The sequence below is a fragment of the Onychomys torridus genome, chromosome 5 (assembly GCF_903995425.1).
Source record: "Onychomys torridus chromosome 5, mOncTor1.1, whole genome shotgun sequence".
NCBI lineage: Eukaryota > Metazoa > Chordata > Mammalia > Rodentia > Cricetidae > Onychomys > Onychomys torridus.
Window position 1 is genome coordinate 45055479 of NC_050447.1, and position 17373 is coordinate 45072851.

The following is a 17373-nucleotide window of genomic DNA, read 5'->3' on the forward strand; positions in this document are numbered from 1 at the left end:
AAGAAGGGACACACAGATGCCAGGCAAACAATATCTGCAGATTTGGCACTTGTCCCTTCCTTCTTGAGATCCCGCGTGCTAGTGGAATGCATACCCAGAACTTCATGGAAAGACTCGTTTCGGTTTGTGTGCTGTGTAGGCTGGTGTAGCCTCGAACTCTTGACAGCCCTCCTTCCTCAGTCTCCTAAATCAGCATTAAGAAGATTACGGACGTGGCTTCTATACCAGCTGATGGGAAGGATTTCTTGTTTTGTTCTTTTCAGTGCCGCCCGCTTTACTGGGGCAGTAGCAGCTAACACTTTTCTTTTGGTCGTGTCCCCCACCCCCGTCCCCCACCCCCCCCCCCTTCCCTTCCCCATACTGCTCTTGTTGCTTTTGAGCACTGAAAGACATACCTCAGGCTGGAAACCTATGCCTGAAGTGAGGCATTGGGTGGTAAGTCTAGCACCCAAACTCAGGTCTAGTACCAGGGCCCCTCTGCTTTCTGGTTTAAAAAGTATTCCTACAGCCGGGCAGTGGTGGCACATGCCTTTAATCCCAGCACTCGGGAGGCAGAGCCAGCTACAGAGAAACCCTGTTTCGAAAAACCAAAAAAAAAAGTATTCCCACAGCAGGAAAGCAAGTCTCCAATACCACTATGACTCAAAGGCATTTGGAAGAATAGCAAGAATGACTACTTTTTACAGATTTTTAGCGTTAAAGGACTGTAAAGATGTATGTAGAATATTATTCAATAAGGTTGGAACAAAGTCTTCTTCTAGAATATGACTACTTGTTAAGTTTTTCCCCATATATTGCTATCCCAATGTTTCATAACATAGAAGTAATGGTATGATGCATTTCAAAATTTTATTTATATGTAATTTATTTATGTGGATGAGTTTTGCCTGTGTGTATGTATACTTAAAGTTAGCTAGTTTGTTGTTTTCCAATGCTGATGAGCAAACCCAGGACTTCACATGCTAGTCTATCACCGAGATGTGTGTCCATTCTGTGTTTTGAGGTAGGGTCTCACTATGTCTGGCCTCCAAGTCCATATCTTCCCTCTGTCCCCGGGTACTGGAATTACAAGCATGTGTCACCACCAGACCTGGCCACTCAACCATGATTTTAATAACTGAAGGTGGACAAAAGGCTTTTAAACATCCAGAGCTGGGCAGCAGTGGTGGCACATGCCTTTAATCCCAGCACTCGGGAGGCAGAGCCAGGCAGATCTCTATGAGTTCGAGGCCAGCCCGGTCTACAGAGCGAGATCCAGGACAGGCACCAAAACTACACAGAGAAACCCTGTCTCAAAAAACAAAACCACAAAAAAATCCACAGAAAAGCCCAGCAATGTGGAAAAAAAAAAAAAATCAAAACTTCCACTCTGCTGAAGACCTGAGTCGTTGGGTCTGAAGCACTGGTCTTTTATACTGGAGCCTGTGCCCAGAACTCTAGTGGTTCACTAAAACCCAATACGGTCACTTAGGTGTTTTTTGGTGGGGTTTTGTTGTTGCTTTGAGTTTGTTGTTATTGTTGTAAGTTTTATCTCTTTTTTTTCAAGAGCTGAGGACCAAACCCAGGGCCTTGCGCTTGCTAGGCAAACGCTCTACCATTGAGCTAAATACCCAACCCCTTGTTGTAAGTTTTAATACTTTCTGAGCAACCTCCTTGTTTTTTGAAACTTTAGTATATTTTATTTTTTAAGCACTTAAATTTTTTGACTGCATGTGTATCATGTGTATTGGTGCACCACTTCCATGCCTGGTGCCCATGGAGACCAGAAGAGGGATTGGATCCTCTAGAACTGGAGTTATAGGTGTTCTCCAGCCTCCCTGTAGGTGCCAGGAATCGAACCCAAGTCTTTTGGAAGAGCAGCTAGATCTTTTAACCACTGAAGAATCTACACACACACCACACACACACACACACACACACACACACACACACACACACACACACGTTATATTTCTGAGGTTTTAATTTCTTGAGAACATTCAAAAGCTTGAAGTCAGGCCCAGTGTGGTGGCACATGCCTGTAATCCAGCTCTTGGGAGAGGAAAGCAGGAAAACCTGGAACTCAAGATTGTTCAAGCGAACTAGGGTGGCAGGAGTGGTTTCCCTACCAAACATAAGCACTGCCCCTGGAGATCTCCAGCCACCAGGTTCCTAGACTACTGTGGTGGCTGGGACCCCTTAAGGCACAGAAGCAGCCAGGCCCTGCCTCCCCTTCCCTAGTCAAGGTTCCTAGCCCCTCAAGGCAGGAGAGTGGCCAGGCCCTTCCCTACAGGAAAAAAAATCCCATCTATCCCTGCCCCAAGATCAGACCATATAATCTCTCCATTCCCAGGCCACCCTGGAAAGGTGTGTGTGTGTGTGTGTGTGTGTGTGTGTGTGTGTGTGTGTGTGTGTGTGTTTGTAGTTGTCTCCCGAACCCACCCCCAGCAAAAAACCCTATATAAACTGTGTTCTGCCCAATTCTCTGCTGCTTCGCCCCCTCCCCTCCCCCCCCCCCAGCAGAAAGCAGCCACCTTCCTGGGTTTTTTACTCCTAATAAATCTCTTGTGTGAGGTATTCCTTGGGTCCCAACTGCCAGGATACCTTTCGATCCCAGCTGCAACACTTACAGAGGTAGTCCTTAGCTACACCCTCCATACCAGCTTGGGCTACATGAGAGCCTGTCTCAAAAATATAAAACAAGCCAGGCAGTGCTGGCACTCAGGAGGCAGAGGCAGGCGGATCCCTGTGAGAACAGCTTGGTCTAGAGTGAGTTCCAGGGCAGCCAGGACTACACAGAGAAACCCTTTCGTGACAAACCAAACCAAACAACCAAAACCCAAAACAACAAAACAAAAACCACCACAAAACACTGAAGTCAAGCATGGCTCAAACCTGTAGTCCCAGCACTACAGAGGCTGAGGCAAGAGGATTGCCGTGAGTTCAAGACCAGCCTGGGCTACAGTATGAGATCCTAAATCAACCAAAGCAGTCTAGAAAAAGAAAATTCCACTGACAAACTATGTTTAAGAGGGCTAGGGATGTGGCTCAGTGGTTAGAGTTTTTGCCTGCTGTGCATGAATGAGCCAAAAAAAGAAAAAATGTCCCACGGAAATGGTAATAGAATTGAGTTTGTATTCCAGATAGTTGAAAAAGCAAGTTAGCATATGTTCTGTTCAGTGTGTGTGTGTCTGAGAGAGAGAGAGAGAGAGAGAGAGAGAGAGAGAGAGAGAGAGAGAGAGATGAGGTTTGCATGTGCCTGGAAGGTAGGGGTGTCTTTTGACCTATTCCATTGAGATAGGGTTTCTCAGAACCTGGAGCTAGCTTAGAGGCCATCAAGCCCCTAGAGATCCTCCTGTCTCCTTGCAGCCACACTTAGCTTTTTAGGTGGGTCTCAGACATTTGAATGCAGATCCTTTTGCCTTCAAAACAAGAGCTCTTACCCACTGAGCCATCCCGCAGCCTGATTTTAAGCTAATTTTACTGCACATGAATTTTGACTTCCATATCACATGAGGGCAGGTAAGAATTTTCCACTCGTGCTATTTTCAAGCATAAGATTTAGGAGCTTTCACAAATTTATGTGTTCAGATTGGAACAGTTCAAGTTACAGTTACATTTGCTAAGGGACAAATGAAAAGTGAGACCAGGAAAGGTGAGAATCCTTCCCGTGACCGATCTGTGTTAATGCCTTATCCACATCAGCTTCCTTTTCTGTGAATTGGGGTATAGTGATAAAACAATGGTCATAAAGATCAAAGAACACTTATGTAATCATTACCTAGTCCGAAGGCAGTAAGATTAATTAGCCTAATTGCTAAGTACACAAAAGACAGTCATCCATGACACCTCGGGTTTTCTTTGGTGGGGATACCAAGATAAAATTGCTCCTTTGCTGCTCGCTCATCACCAGGTGTGTTTGAATCTTTTCCTCTACTGTAGTCAGAGGGAATGATAGAACAGTCTGTCTACTCTTCCTTTGTTTATGTAGTCACACACATAATTGTTTTGCTTTTGTTTGGTGGTGGTGAAGTCTGTATGTGAAGTTTGAGCTTGTCTGAGCCCAGACTTGCTATAGGATCTGTAGCCAAAAGGTGACCTGAACCCCTGATCCTCTTGCCGCCACCTCCCAAGTGTTGGAATTACAGGTGAGAGCCACCAAGCTGAGCCATACATATTGTGTGCATAACCCCTACCCCATCAGCACTTTTATAGTTTACTAAATTAGAGGATATGCCATATTAGCTGTCTGAAAATACCATTTGGCAGGAAGCACACTTGACCTGTAAAGAACATTTACTAAGTCAGTATCAGAAAGTTCCAGTGTCTGCTCTCCCTAGTAAATGGAAACGGGAATATGATTTAAATTCAGTCATACCATGTGCGATGCCAACCAACTGTCACCCGCTCTCCCTCTTCTAAGCTAGCATGGTAATTTTACTCTCTGGGTTTTATTATTGCAGGGGAAAGAGTGGATGCAGTCTCCCACTACTGCAGGTTATACAAACTAATTTGCCTTTGTGGAAGACACAAGGGTTAATGCACACTAAGAGCAATGTGTGAACCTTGACCTAGGAAAACCCTTCTTGATCAGTCTCCCCTGCCAGGTAAGCATTAGTGATTCCTTTTTTTTTTTTTTGGTTTTTCGAGACAAGGTTTCTCTGTGTAGCTTTGTGCCTTGCCTGGATCTCACTTGGTAGCCCAGGCTGGCCTTGAACTCACAGAGATCACCCTGGCTCTGCCTCCCGAGTGCTGGGATTAAAGGCGTGCGCCACCACTGCCTGGCTTCCTTTCTAATCATATTAAAATGACAGTGCTAAGGGATTTCTGGCCAGCACATCTTTACTCATTTCCTCACATTTTTTTTATTGTTAAGGCATTTCTTTTGAATTTTAGATTGTTTTATGTACTCTATGCCTAAATGTATGCATGTATACCATATATGTGCCTGGTACCTCTAGAGGTCAGAAGGTGGCAGATCCCCTGGAACTGGAGTTAGGGATAGTTGTGAGCTACCATGTGCATGCTGGGAACTGAACCCAGGTTCTCTGCAAGAACAGCAACTGCTCTTAAACTGTGAACCCTCTGTCCATCCCCTGGCTTAAATTTTTTTTTCTTTTTTAGATAATTTCTCATAGCTAGGCAGGGCACAGCTCAATGGTATCCCTAGCACCACACACACACACACACACACACACACACACACACACACACACACGCACAAATAACTTCCTAGAAATTAAAAATTAGCCCTGTAAAACTAGTAGTCACTAAATGAAACATTAATATCCCAATAAAAACCAAGATGAACAAGGAGGATGAATGTTTTATTTGTCTCTCACTGTGTTGCAAAGCCAGTGCTTCACAGGGGAAAACAATGGCCGTCAACGCAGCGCATGGTAAAAACAAGACAGTAATGTTCTTCATCTGACTCTGTACAACACTTTCCTATGCTCCCAGGCATTTCCAGTGAGAATACACGTGAAGTCTTGACCAAAATCCAGTGGGGGATATGGGCAAGTTACAATATTATGGGAGATTTACAACACTGTTATCCTGAATTATGGAATTCTTATAATCACTTGCTCGGGTCTCACCATGTAACTCTGGCTGGCCTGAAACTTGTTAGTAGACCAGGCTGACCTCAAACTAACAAGAGATCTGCTTGTTGAGTGCTGGGATTAAAGGGTAGTTCGTCACCAAACCCAGCATAGATGATCTCAAGAATGCAAAACACCAGAGCTTAACCCCTAGTCTAAATACCTAGTATGGGCATTATTAAAAACATGTACATTGTGTTTATTTGCACCCATCAGGAAGTTGGGTTTTTTCAGTAGCACTGTTGAGAATAGTTTCTTTCCATCAGTATTGCTAAAAGTTATTTCAAATCTTCTATTCTCCACTAATTTAAGACAAGCATGCTGGAGCAGGTTACTTCCCAGTTTTATTTGGGAGTCAGGGTGCAATGTTCACTCCTCAATGGACTTCACATATTTCTCATATGCTTCTTCACTCATTAATTCATCCAGCTCTGAAGGGTCACTCAGTGCCATCTTGATCAGCCAACCTGTAACCAAAACAAAATTTCATTTCAAATTGCCTTTTGCAAAAGTTAAACTCCAGCTCCAGGGGACTCAATCCCCTCCTCTGGCCTCTGAAGGTACCTGCAGTCAAATGTAAATATCCTAACACAGTATATATATAAACATGATATATATATTTAATTACAATATTTTTTAATAAAATCTTGGGGCTGGGGAGATGATGACTCAGCAATTAAGAGTACTTGTACATACACACACACAAATTTAATTTCTAATTTTTAAAAAGGTGTACCAAGCACTATAACGATTAGGGTGTAGACGAATTCCTAAACAGTCTTATTAAATAAGAAACACAGAGCCACATATAGGGGTGCAAACCATAGAGATCAGAGAAATAGTGAGAGCCACCAGCTGACCTTAGCCCACCACGCCATGGTAGCGCTTCTTCCCGTCTAACCGTGCCTTTATTGCCTTGTTGTTCTGCCCTCTCATTGGCTCTTAGCCCAGCTACCTCACTTCCTTGTCACCGCCTGCCTGTACAGACCTCCAGGTCTCTATGGTTGGTACTGGGATTAAAGGTCACACTTGGTTTTTCCTTAGTGTGTCCTTGAACACACAGAGACTCTGCTTGCCATGTGATCAGATTAAGGACGTGTGCTACCACTGTCTGACTTTTGTTTATGGCTGGCTATGTCCTCTGATCTCCAGGCAAACTTTATTTATTAACATACAAATAAAATATCACCACTTTAGGGCAACAGAAAGACCCAGAGCCAGACATAGTGCCACACCTCTAATCCCAGCACTTGAGAGGCAGAAGTAGGCAAATCTCTGTGTGTTTGGCACTAGCAAGGGCCATAGAGAGAGACCCTGTCTCAAACCACCCAAATATGCCCACCCCCCAGCAACAACAACAAGAAAGACAGAGAGAGAGGAAGCACTAGAAAGTATGAAGGGTAAGCAGCAGGTCAAAGAGAACCGTAACCAAATCCTAATGTTACCACTTATGATTCTATGACCCTCCAGTTCTACTTCTGGGGTCCTCCATTCATCTACAACATGGAGAAAAGTGCAGCTGGCCTACTCCACTGGGTTACTGTTGGGCTGGGATTCTGCGCAGCACCATACCGTCTTCATAACAGGATTTGTTGACGAGCCCTGGGTTTTCTGCAAGCGCCTCATTGACCTCTGTCACCTCTCCTGACAGAGGAGAGTAGAGCTCACTGGCAGCCTTCACACTCTCCAGAGCACCAAACTCATCTAAAAGGGAACAGTGAAAGAAAATAATTAACATCAGGTTCGTGACTAAAAATCCAAAATGTGGCCAGAACTAAAGTGCACCTGTCTTTAATCCAGCACTTGAGACAGAGACAGGGGGATCTCTGTGAAGCTGAGTGAGTTCCAGACCAGCCAGGGATAGATACATAGTAAGAGGCTGTCTAAATGAACAACAACAAAAAAGCAGACACTATGGTGAGGGATGTAGCTCAATGGATACAGCACTTGCCTAGCATGCATAAGGCTATGGTTCAGTCCCCAGTACTGCATACACCTGGGTTGGTGGTGACACCTGCAGTCACAGTACTGGAGGAAAGAGGCAAGAGAGTCAGGAGTTCAAGATCACCTTCAGCTATACAGGAAGTTAGAGGCTAGCCCGACCTACAGAAAAATAAACATCTCAAACCAAAAAACTTTAGAGAAAAAGACTCCTGGAGATGGCTCAGGAGGTAAAGGTGCTTGCTGCTAAGCCTGAAGACCTGAGTTCAATCCTCAGCACCGAGGTACAAGGAGAAAACTATCTCTTGCAAGTTGTCCCCCTGTCACCCTCCCCAATAAATAATGTTTTAAAACAATTTAAAGACAAATTACAAAAGTGGCCACCTCCCATACTAAAAAATTCTGAATTCCTTTCTCCCTTTCTCTCTCTCTCCCTCCCCTCCCTCCCTCCCTCCCTCCCTCCCTCCCTCTCCTCCCTCCCTCCCTCCCTCCCTCCCTCCTTTAGTTTTTTGAAACAAGGTTTCTGTGTAACCCTGGCTGCCCTGGAACTTGTCTGTAGATCAGGCTGTCCTGGAACTCAGAGATCCACCTGCCTCTGCCGACTGAGTGCTGGGATTAAAGGCATGCGCCACCACTGCCCGGCACAGCCCAATATTTTTTTAAAGAGATCCTTGCTGGGTGGTAGTGGTGCATGCCTTTAATCCCTGCACTTGGGAGGCAGAGACAGGTGGTCCCTGTGTGAGTTTGAGGTCAGGCTGGTCTACAGAGTAAGTTTCAGGACAGCCAGAGCTACACAGAGAAACTCTTTCTCAAAAAAAAATCAAAGAGAGATCCTAAGTTGAAGGAGCCTGGGCTACACACAAGGAACCTGGCAAGGAAAAAGAGTATGCCCCACTCTCTTATTAAGATAAACATAAAATCCAGCAAAACACACACATACATATACACACACAGGCTGTTTTTAAAGATCTGGTCTCACTGTCTGGCCCTGGCCAGCCTGGAAATAGATATGTAAATCAGGCTAGACTTGAACTCAAAGAGACCCACCTGCCTCTGCCTTCAGTACTGGAATTAAAGGCATGCACTATGCACTACCATGCCTGGCACTAGCAAAATATTTTTGTTTCCTTTGTTTTGAGATAAGGTCTCTTTTTGTAGCCCTGGCTGTCCTAAAACTCTATATGTAGACAAGATTGGTCTAGAACTCAATGAAATCCACCTGCCTTCATTCTCTAGTGCTAGTATTACAGGTGTGTGCCACCACCTTTCAGCTGCACACCCTTTTAAAAGTGAATATATCAAGGCTTGGTGGGATTTATTCTAGTAAAGTAAGGTTGGATAGACATAAAGAATAAATCTGGCCAGGAAGTGGTGGTGCACGCCTTTAATCCCAGCACTTGGGAGGCAAGAGCCAGGCAGATCTCTGTGAGTTCAAGGCCAGCCTGGTCTACAGAGCGAGATCCAGGATAGGCACCAAAACTACACAGAGAAACCCTGTCTCAACAAAACAAAAAAATAAATCTGTGTTTTAGGATGAAGTTCGGGGCCCCTGTGACAGCAGTTGACATGTATCGTACTGCTTAAACAGCAGTGGGTGGAAGCTCTGGGATCGATTACACAGGACTGTTTTACCATCAAAGATTAAAATCAACACCTACAAACAAACAAACAAACAAAAATCCAATGCTGGCAAGACAAGTGGGTGGAGGTGCTTGCTGCCAAGCCTGATAACCTGAGTTTGATCCTCAGGTCTCACATAATGGAAGGAGAAAACCAATTCCCAAGTTGTTGTGTTCTCTGATTTCCACATACATGTACATGTGAAAACACTCCACACACACACACTAAATGTAATCTCTAAGTCTTATAAAAATAAAACATATAATCATTTCAATAAATGAAAATTAGTTTGACAAAATTCAATATTCAGTAACGATAAAACTCTTTGCAAACAGGAAGGAACCTCAACTGATAATGAGCATCTATAAACTGCCCCACAGCCAGCATTACACCTATTGATGAAATAGCAGCTGCTTCCTCCTAAGACAAGGGACAAGACAATGACACCCATTCTCACCACTTCTAGTACAACATTTTCCAGACAGTCCCAGCCAGTGCAATAAGGCAAGAAAAAGAAAATACGGTTGGGCGGTGATGGCGCACGCCTGTAATCCCAGCACTCGGGAGGCAGAGGCAGGTGTATCTCTGTGAGTTCGAGGCCAGCCTGGTCTACAGAACTAGTCCAGGACAGCCTCCAAAGCTACAGAGCGACCTTGTCTCAAAAAAAAAAAAAAAAAAAAAAAAAAGACATAAAGACTAACGCAGGGCCTCTTGAGTCGGGTGTAGTGGCAAACTTGAGACCATCCTAGTCTACATAGTGAATTCCAAGCAAGACCTTATCTCAAATAAACAAACAAAACATGTCTTTCAGCAAATTATGCCTTGATACATGAGTAAAACAATGAAAGAAGAAAATGAAGTCTCCAAAGCAAACTTAATGGCCTAAGAAGCATAACCAGCTACGGTGTAGGGTGGTACATGCATATAATCTAACCATGCAGGAGTTTGAGGCCAGCCTGGATTATAGGGTCAAACCCTGTCTACTTAAAAATAAAAATAAAGGCCTGAGCTGGGTGTGGTGGCTTAGGAGGCAGGCAGGTGGATCTCTGTGAGTTTGAGGCCAGGCTGGTCTGTGACATTCCAAAATGAGAAATACACTCACCTTGTTTTTTCAATTTTGTCCCAACTTCAGGCAGACTACAGTAAACAACATCTCCCAAAGCTTCCTAAAATACAAAAACAACATAAAAATGTCTCAAAGGTTGACCCCACCAGACAACAGGAAAGAGACAAACACCTCATTGCCTAAATTTTTGTCTATGTATTTCACACATGAGGGGCTACATTCTTTGCTTTTCTGTACAACCCTTTAAACATCTAAAATGGGCCAAGTGTGGCAGCATATACCTAAAATCTAGCACTTGGGGGACAGATGTAGGAGGGTTAAGTCCATCGCACAAAAAGAATAAAATCAGGTAAGATTTGGTACACCTCTGGTACACAGATGCTGAGAAAGGGAGACCCAAGTTCAAGAAACACTTTGGCTATAGAATTGGTTCAAGGCCAGCTAAGGCACTTTAGCCAGAGCCTATCTCAAAATGAAAAGTAAGCAAAGGCTAGGGATGTAGCTCAGTAGTGGAGAACCTGCCTCGCATGTGTGTGACCCAAGGATCAACCACAGTCCTGCATAAATAATACTTTAAAAGCAAAAACGTGCGGAAGTCAGCGGATAACTCGCAGGAGTCAGTTCTTTCCCCCTACTGTGTGCATCCCGAGGATCGAACTCAGGTTGTTAGGCTCGGTGGCAAGCACCTCGACTTGTTGAGTCATCTCAGCAGCGCTAAAAATACTTTAACTTGGGAGCTGCACTGCAAGAAACAAGCCACTAGCCAGGTCTGACCTCGAGACTGGAGTAACCCCGGCACAAACCACATGCTCCAAACAAGACTACACAGTTCTGAACACCCCGTGCTTTCCACCTCTGCAGTTTCAGGCCATGACCCAAACTGCACTGCCTACTCATCCATCACTGCATCGGGTGACTGACCCACCTTCCTCACTGGCCCCCCCAGATGGGCTGTATCCCATACATTTTGTAAGTTGCTCTTACACAGGTGACTCCCCTTGTAGATGAACTACCTGTACTGGGCCCCCTCAATAGATATACAGGGATGCCAGTGAAGGTATCAGAAACCCGGAGGTCTTCCCAACACTTCTGTCCTGCCTCACTGCACACATGCGTCCAGCTGAAACCACTGGCCATGCGACTGCTTGGCTTCAATTGAGAAGTATCTCAGTATGAGGGTAGTGACATAAGGTTATTACTATTATTAACAGAGAAAAGGCCAGCTAAATAAAAAAAAAAAGTCTCTCTTTGTGTCAGCAGTGTTTATCTGTGTCACCTGTCTTTGGTCGTGTGGGTTCTCACGTGTCTACAGGGGCACCCCCAGCCCTTGAGCTTGCTCTTCTCAGCTGTTCTTAAATAACATTCCCTGCTTTCAAGTGTTGACTCAGTACTTTAAAAACTTTCTGTTTGCTGTCTAGCCCAGGCTAGTCTCAAATTCATAACCTCCTGCCTTGGCCTGAGGATGAGGTAACAGGTTGGTCTCCTGCTCCAACTAATTTACATTTGACCTATTTGACTTCCAACTTCTCCCTAAGGGTCTCCAGAAGAGCTCCAAAGCACTGTTGATGTCTAAGGTGGAGACAATCCAGACTGTACAAACACTTCAAGACAATCCAATCAATACCTGTGCAAAATTGCTGATTCCCACTGTTCCAATACCATTCTCTGTGGTTATCCATTCATGTTTCTCTGTGAATTTACGCACTAAAACAGAAGACCAGCATTTCAGAAAAGCAGCATCACTTCTTCAGCAGCCCTTCAAACGCCATTCTGTCAAGAGCTAAGACCTCCCCAGGACTGGTGATTGACTACTAACATTGCCTTGCAGCAGTCTGATGCCCAGTAAAAAACAACAAAGTGTAAAGACAGGGCGTTTTTAAAATACTGGAATGTTGTAAAAATTGGTTTTATGTATGTCAGGGTTTTGCCTGCATGTATGTATGTGTACTACATGTGCGCAGAGTCCATGGAGGCCAGAAGAGGATGTCAGAATCCCCTGAAACTGGAGTTAAAGATGGTGTGGTGCTGGGACCCAAACCCAGGACCACTAGAACAGCAACTAGTACTCTTAACCACAGAACCTGAGAGCACATCTTAAATGGAACACCTTGTACATCTCTGGCTTATCTGTTTTAACATCAGTCTAAATAAAAAAAAAAAAATTTCAGAGCGTATTTCCTGAGTTCATTCTATGACTATAGGTCTGTCTTGAAGAACTCTATTCTTTGGAAAACAGGCTTGGGTTTGGGAGGCAGCATAAAGAAAATTATGTATGCCAGGAAGAATACCATCTGAAATACCTGGGATGAAGCGGGAAGACTGTAAGTTCAAGGGCAATCTGCAAAGTTTAGTTGGACACAGTGGCATACGCCTGGAACCCAGCGCTTAGGAAGTTGTAGCAGGAGGATCAAGAGTTCAAGACTATTAAGGTGGCTGAAGAGATGGCTCAGCAGTTAAGAGCACTGGCTACACTTCCAAAGGAACCTGGTTCAATTCCCAGCATCCACACGGTGGCTCATAACCATCCTTAACTCCAGTCCCAGGGAATCTGACTCCCTCTTGTGGCCTCTACAGTTCATGCACATGGTGCACAGATATAAACACAGGCAAAATACCGATATATGAAAAGATAAATAATAAAATAACATTAAGACAATATCAAAAAACAGGAAACAATTTTTGAAAGACTGAGAATGCATCTCAGTAGATGATCACTTGTCTACCCCCACTAATGGGGGAGGGGGGCTGATTTACCCAAGGCCCAGTGACCCCTAACTGTTAATACTGGGAAGGCCAAGGCAGGAGATCAGTTGAGTATAAGTTTAAGGGAGGGAGCTTGGACAACACAAGACCCTGTCTCAAAAGAAAAAAGGAAAAAAGAAAAAAAAGATTTGAAGCCAGAGAGGTGGCTCAGCAGTTAAGAGCATGTGTTCCTCTTTTTTTTTTTTATTTTAATTATTTTTATTTTATGTGCATTGGTATTTTCCTGCATGTGTGTCCATGTGAGGATGTCAGAACCCCTTGAAGTGGAGCTACAGACAGTTGTGACTGCTCTCTTCTGACCCTCCAAGGGCACCAGGCACACGTGGCACACAGACATGTATGCAGGCAAAACACCTGTAACATATATCCTTTAAGATAGGAAAACAGCCAGATGGTGGTGATACACGCCTTTTATCCCAGCACTCAGGAGACAGAGGCAGGTGGATCTCTGTGAGTTAAGGCGAGCCTGGTCTACAAAGTGAGTTCTCTCCAAAGCTACAGAGAACGCTGCCTCAAAAAAACCAAAAGATGTAACCTAAAGAAGGCAATGTGACTCTTAAGGTAGAGTTGGCTAAGGATACTGCAACTTAGTTCTAAGGACTGAAATGAACTTCCTATAAAAGTGTAACCTAGCCAAGTTCTTAAAATTCTTCAATCATTTAAGCCTGTCCTAGAAGAAAATCATTACTGTTGTTCCAAGAAGAAAACTGGGGCCAGAGCTAGGGAAGAGTGCTTGTCAAAACCTTGGCTTCAGTTCCCAACACACTGCAAAATAAAGGAAAAGGGATCTGGGTCAAAGATGATGTACAGCTATGTGGCTGCAGCACTCAACTTTCTAAGTCTAGAATCCACTGACTACATCACCAATCACGAGCAGTTCAAAACCAACATAGTGTCTGACTATAAGGAGTGGACAGTTACAAATATGTGTCACCCTGCTAACATCGAGTGTTGCTACTGAGGCCTCAGTTGTGCAGCTGAGCCAGCACACCTAGGTACACTTGACTTCAAAGTCCATATCATCCTTTTAGACCAGGCAGGCCGCTTAGGCTAACCACAATAGGATCCCAATTCTCCATTAACCCTTGACCGGACTCAAAACCAAAGCAGATTAGGTAAATAATTACTTTTCTTCCTAAGCCTTGAAAAACACGGTTTGAGGCCTGGGGATGCAGCTTAGTTGGTAGGTCCGCTTGCTTGTTACTGAGGTAGCTCTGGGTTCAGTCCCTAACACTGCATAAGCTGGGTGTGGTGGTGCTTGCCACCATTGTCCCAGCAAAGTCAGGAGGATCTGAAGTTCAAGGTCATCTTCAGCTACACAGGAATCTTCCAGCTGAGCTAAGTGAGATCATGTCTCAGGGGGCAGAAACAAAACCCACCTTGGTTTGAGGCCTCAGAAAAACTGAGCTGTAACAGAGGGAAGCCCTTTATTCCCTTCCTTTCAATTCTCAAATACAACCTATTTTCTCTCATATGGCCCGGTGTTGTGTGTACATGTTGTCATGTAATACACACTACTATAACGTCACCCTGTGTTGTTTATGTGTCAAGTTGCAGGTGACAGGACCTTAGCTGAGGTAGCTATTGTCTTCACTGCTCTCATGCAGGACACTGGGGTTCTGAGAAGTTGAGGGACTGTGCCCAAGAGCTCACAGCTATAAGAGGAAGAACCAGAATTGAGTAATGTCTGTGTGCTTTTCCAAGTGCAGGCTCTGCACCCTGCAAAATAAGTGTGCAACATTCTGCCAGTTAAAAGAGGGTAAAACCGGGCGGTGGTGGCACACGCCTGTAATCTCAGCACTCAGGAGGCAGAGGCAGAGGGATCTTTGTGAGTTTGAGGCCAGCCTGGTCTACAGAGCTAGTCCAGGACAGGCTCCAAAGCTACAGAGAAACCCTGTGTCAAAAAACCAAAAAAAAAAAAAAAAAAAAAAAAAAAAAAAGGTATAAATTAAAAAACCTGAGTAGTTAAGCAGACCACGGGAATTGATACTTTGGGCAATATTTAACTAAATACTGGAACTCCGTATGCAGCTCAAGCTGGCCTCGGCCTCCCAGTGATCCTCCATCTCAGCAGTGCTGACAACTGTTACAGGTGGGAGCCACTCACATACCTGCTTTGAAATGGAGTTCTTATTTGAGCAGTGCTCTACCCTTGTACTCCAGTCAGCAGCACACTGATGTGTCACAGACTAAATAGAGAAATGTTAGCAAGAAAGGAGCAAACTTTGCACTCCACACTGAGGAATACCGTGATCGACATTTTGAGCCCGCACAGATTTCTGACCCAAGAGCCTTGCTGAGAGCAGCCGTTCAGATTTGTGCTGCCTGAATAGGGATCGTACAAAGGGCAGTTAGGGGCTCCACTATTTGCGCATAAAGAAAGAAAACTGTTTCCCAACTAACTGTGCGAACGCGTATAATGGGCAGGTCTCCCAGTTACTTCCAGTCCGTCAAATTAGCCTCTTTTCAGCCCCAGTACACATCAATGACTCCATTACAGACGTTAGCAGAACTTCTCTGAGATCTAGAACACTTTTCCTTGCCTTTCTGTAGTTCACTGCTGAATCTTCAAAGTCATGCTTGGCTTTGCGGGGGTTAGGAAAAAGCTTTTTTCATTTCTGCACTTTGACTTTTCTTTCGTTTATCTGTGCGTGCACTCGGTGCTAAATTTTAGTAAGTGCTTCTATTTAACTTCACTTTGCAGTTCCCCGTTATGGTTCACTTAGCTAAGCACTCCACATTTGGGGTCTCTGTACACTCAAATGTAAGTCACCCCTGCACGAGGCTTACCTGCCGGTCCAGCCGACCTTCCCTCCCAGTTCCACCTTTTTACCCCGGGTACAAAGTTTGCTTGTGTCCTCTCGCGCCTACTTCAAGAGGGAGAAGGGCCGCAGAACCAGGATCCCAAGGGTGAGAAGCAGCGCGGATAGGGCTGCAGCTCGCTCGGGCCGGCAAGCTTGGTTGTGGGGCGCTTGACGTCCCCCCAGGCTGCTCGGCCGTGAGCAGGAGCGGTGACCACGTGCCCCCTACTTACCAGACAGCACAGCGGATCCAGTGCTCAGTGAGCGGACGGCGACGGCGCTCGGCACCCAGGGCCGTGGTGGGCAAGAGGCCAGGGCGGTGCGCAGGCTGCAGGCCACGGCCCGCGCGCTCCTAGCCACTCGCAGCGACATGATCGGGGGGTTCCTAGGGTAACCGCACTGCGCCTCCGCCACCGGGCAGGCGGTAACCGGGTGGGCCGGAGTTAGCGGAGCACCGAGCCCGGGGCGGGGCTCGGGCAAGACGCACTCTGATTGGACAGCTCGAAGGTCCCACTTCGGATAGGACGACCCGCGCGAGGGGTGTGTCCCTGTGGAAGAGCTGAAGCCCGGAAGGGGCTGTGTGAGGGGCGTGGAATAGCTGGGCGGAGAGGAGGCGGGGCCTCGCCGCAGGGCGGAGCCTCGCACTAAGACTGGGAGCTTGCGAATGGAAATACTGAGTTTTTCAGTCTGCATTCCCCTAAGCTGCATCACCTCAGTGGCCAGAGAAAGACTCCAGCAAGGATGGCTTTGCTGGGCTAACGCAGTATCATGCCATTAAGCCAAAAAATCCTAGGGAAAATGAGGTGCCGCTAGGCCCTTCAAGGCATACAGTTAGGCCTATCTGCACAAGGTCACTTCCAAGGGGATTCATTTCATCTGAAGACCAGTCAGTGCTAGGCATTGGACAAAGTCACTCTAACAGATCATATGCGGTTTTTTGGTTGTTTGGTTGGCTGGTTTTTCAAGACAGGGTTTCTTTGTTTAATCCTTGCTCTCCTAGAACTCACTTTGTAGACCAGGCTGACCTCGAACTCAGATCCGCCTGCCTCTGCCTCCTGAGTGCTGGGATTAAATGCGTGTGCCACCACCGCCCAGCCTTGTATGCATGTTTAAATGCTGAAAATAACCCAGCCGCTTTATTAGTTTACAGATCCCAAGTGGGTCAGAGACTCTTAGCCCTAAGGGAAAGAGAGAATCATGCAGTTTATGTGGGGCCTCATACTATCTGTGATCACAGCTGCTGAATGAACCTGGGTCCTCTGCAAGAGCAGCAAACACTCTTAACCACTGACTCACTCCTCAGCCCCCTAAGATTTTTAGTATCCAGCTAGAAAGTAGGAGTTGTCCATCCTTAGGGTTGATTATCAAGTCAGAGACCTCCATTCCTTACCAGCATCAACTTGGCTTCTCTAAACTCTTCACTGTCAAGGGAAATGGGTTGCCATAACCTAAACAAACCAGAATTATTCTGTGGTGGCTGCAGAAGTCCTGCGGGAGAAGGGGGAGAGGGCTCTCTGAAAAGGGTCAGTTTCCCTTAGCCAAGAGGAGAGCTTAGGGAACCCCAGGGTCTCTACAGTGGATTCGGGGAAAGAGGGAGGGGCAA

At 45.5% G+C, this 17373-nt stretch overlaps 1 protein-coding gene and 1 pseudogene across 1 annotated transcript; both read right to left on the reverse strand.

Moving 5' to 3' along the window:
* Positions 1–4439: 4439 nt before the first annotated feature.
* LOC118584956 lies at positions 4440–4594 on the reverse strand (annotated as a pseudogene).
* Positions 4595–5617: 1023 nt separating this feature from the next.
* Positions 5618–16266, reverse strand: Gcsh (glycine cleavage system protein H). The gene is made up of 5 exons (XM_036186787.1): positions 16004–16266; positions 11831–11910; positions 10243–10306; positions 7152–7283; positions 5618–6046 (listed from the first exon to the last, which is right to left on the reverse strand). The coding sequence occupies exons 1-5, from the start codon at positions 16140–16142 to the stop codon at positions 5949–5951; spliced, it is 513 nt and encodes a 170-aa protein (XP_036042680.1). The 5' UTR covers positions 16143–16266; the 3' UTR covers positions 5618–5948.
* Between the last annotated feature and the right edge of the window lie 1107 nt (positions 16267–17373).

What these genes read in the sequence shown, in the direction of transcription:
- Gcsh (XM_036186787.1), bottom strand. Translation starts at nt 16,142, where the DNA reads ATGTCGCTGCGAGTGGCTAGGAGCGCGCGGGCCGTGGCCTGCAGCCTG. An exon ending in TGGATCCGCTGTGCTGTCTG is followed by an intron (nt 11,911 to 16,003) that starts GTAAGTAGGGGG and finishes CTTCTGTTTTAG; the next exon opens with TGCGTAAATTCACAGAGAAA. An exon ending in GACAAAATTGAAAAAACAAG is followed by an intron (nt 7,284 to 10,242) that starts GTGAGTGTATTT and finishes GTTCCCTTTTAG; the next exon opens with ATGAGTTTGGTGCTCTGGAG.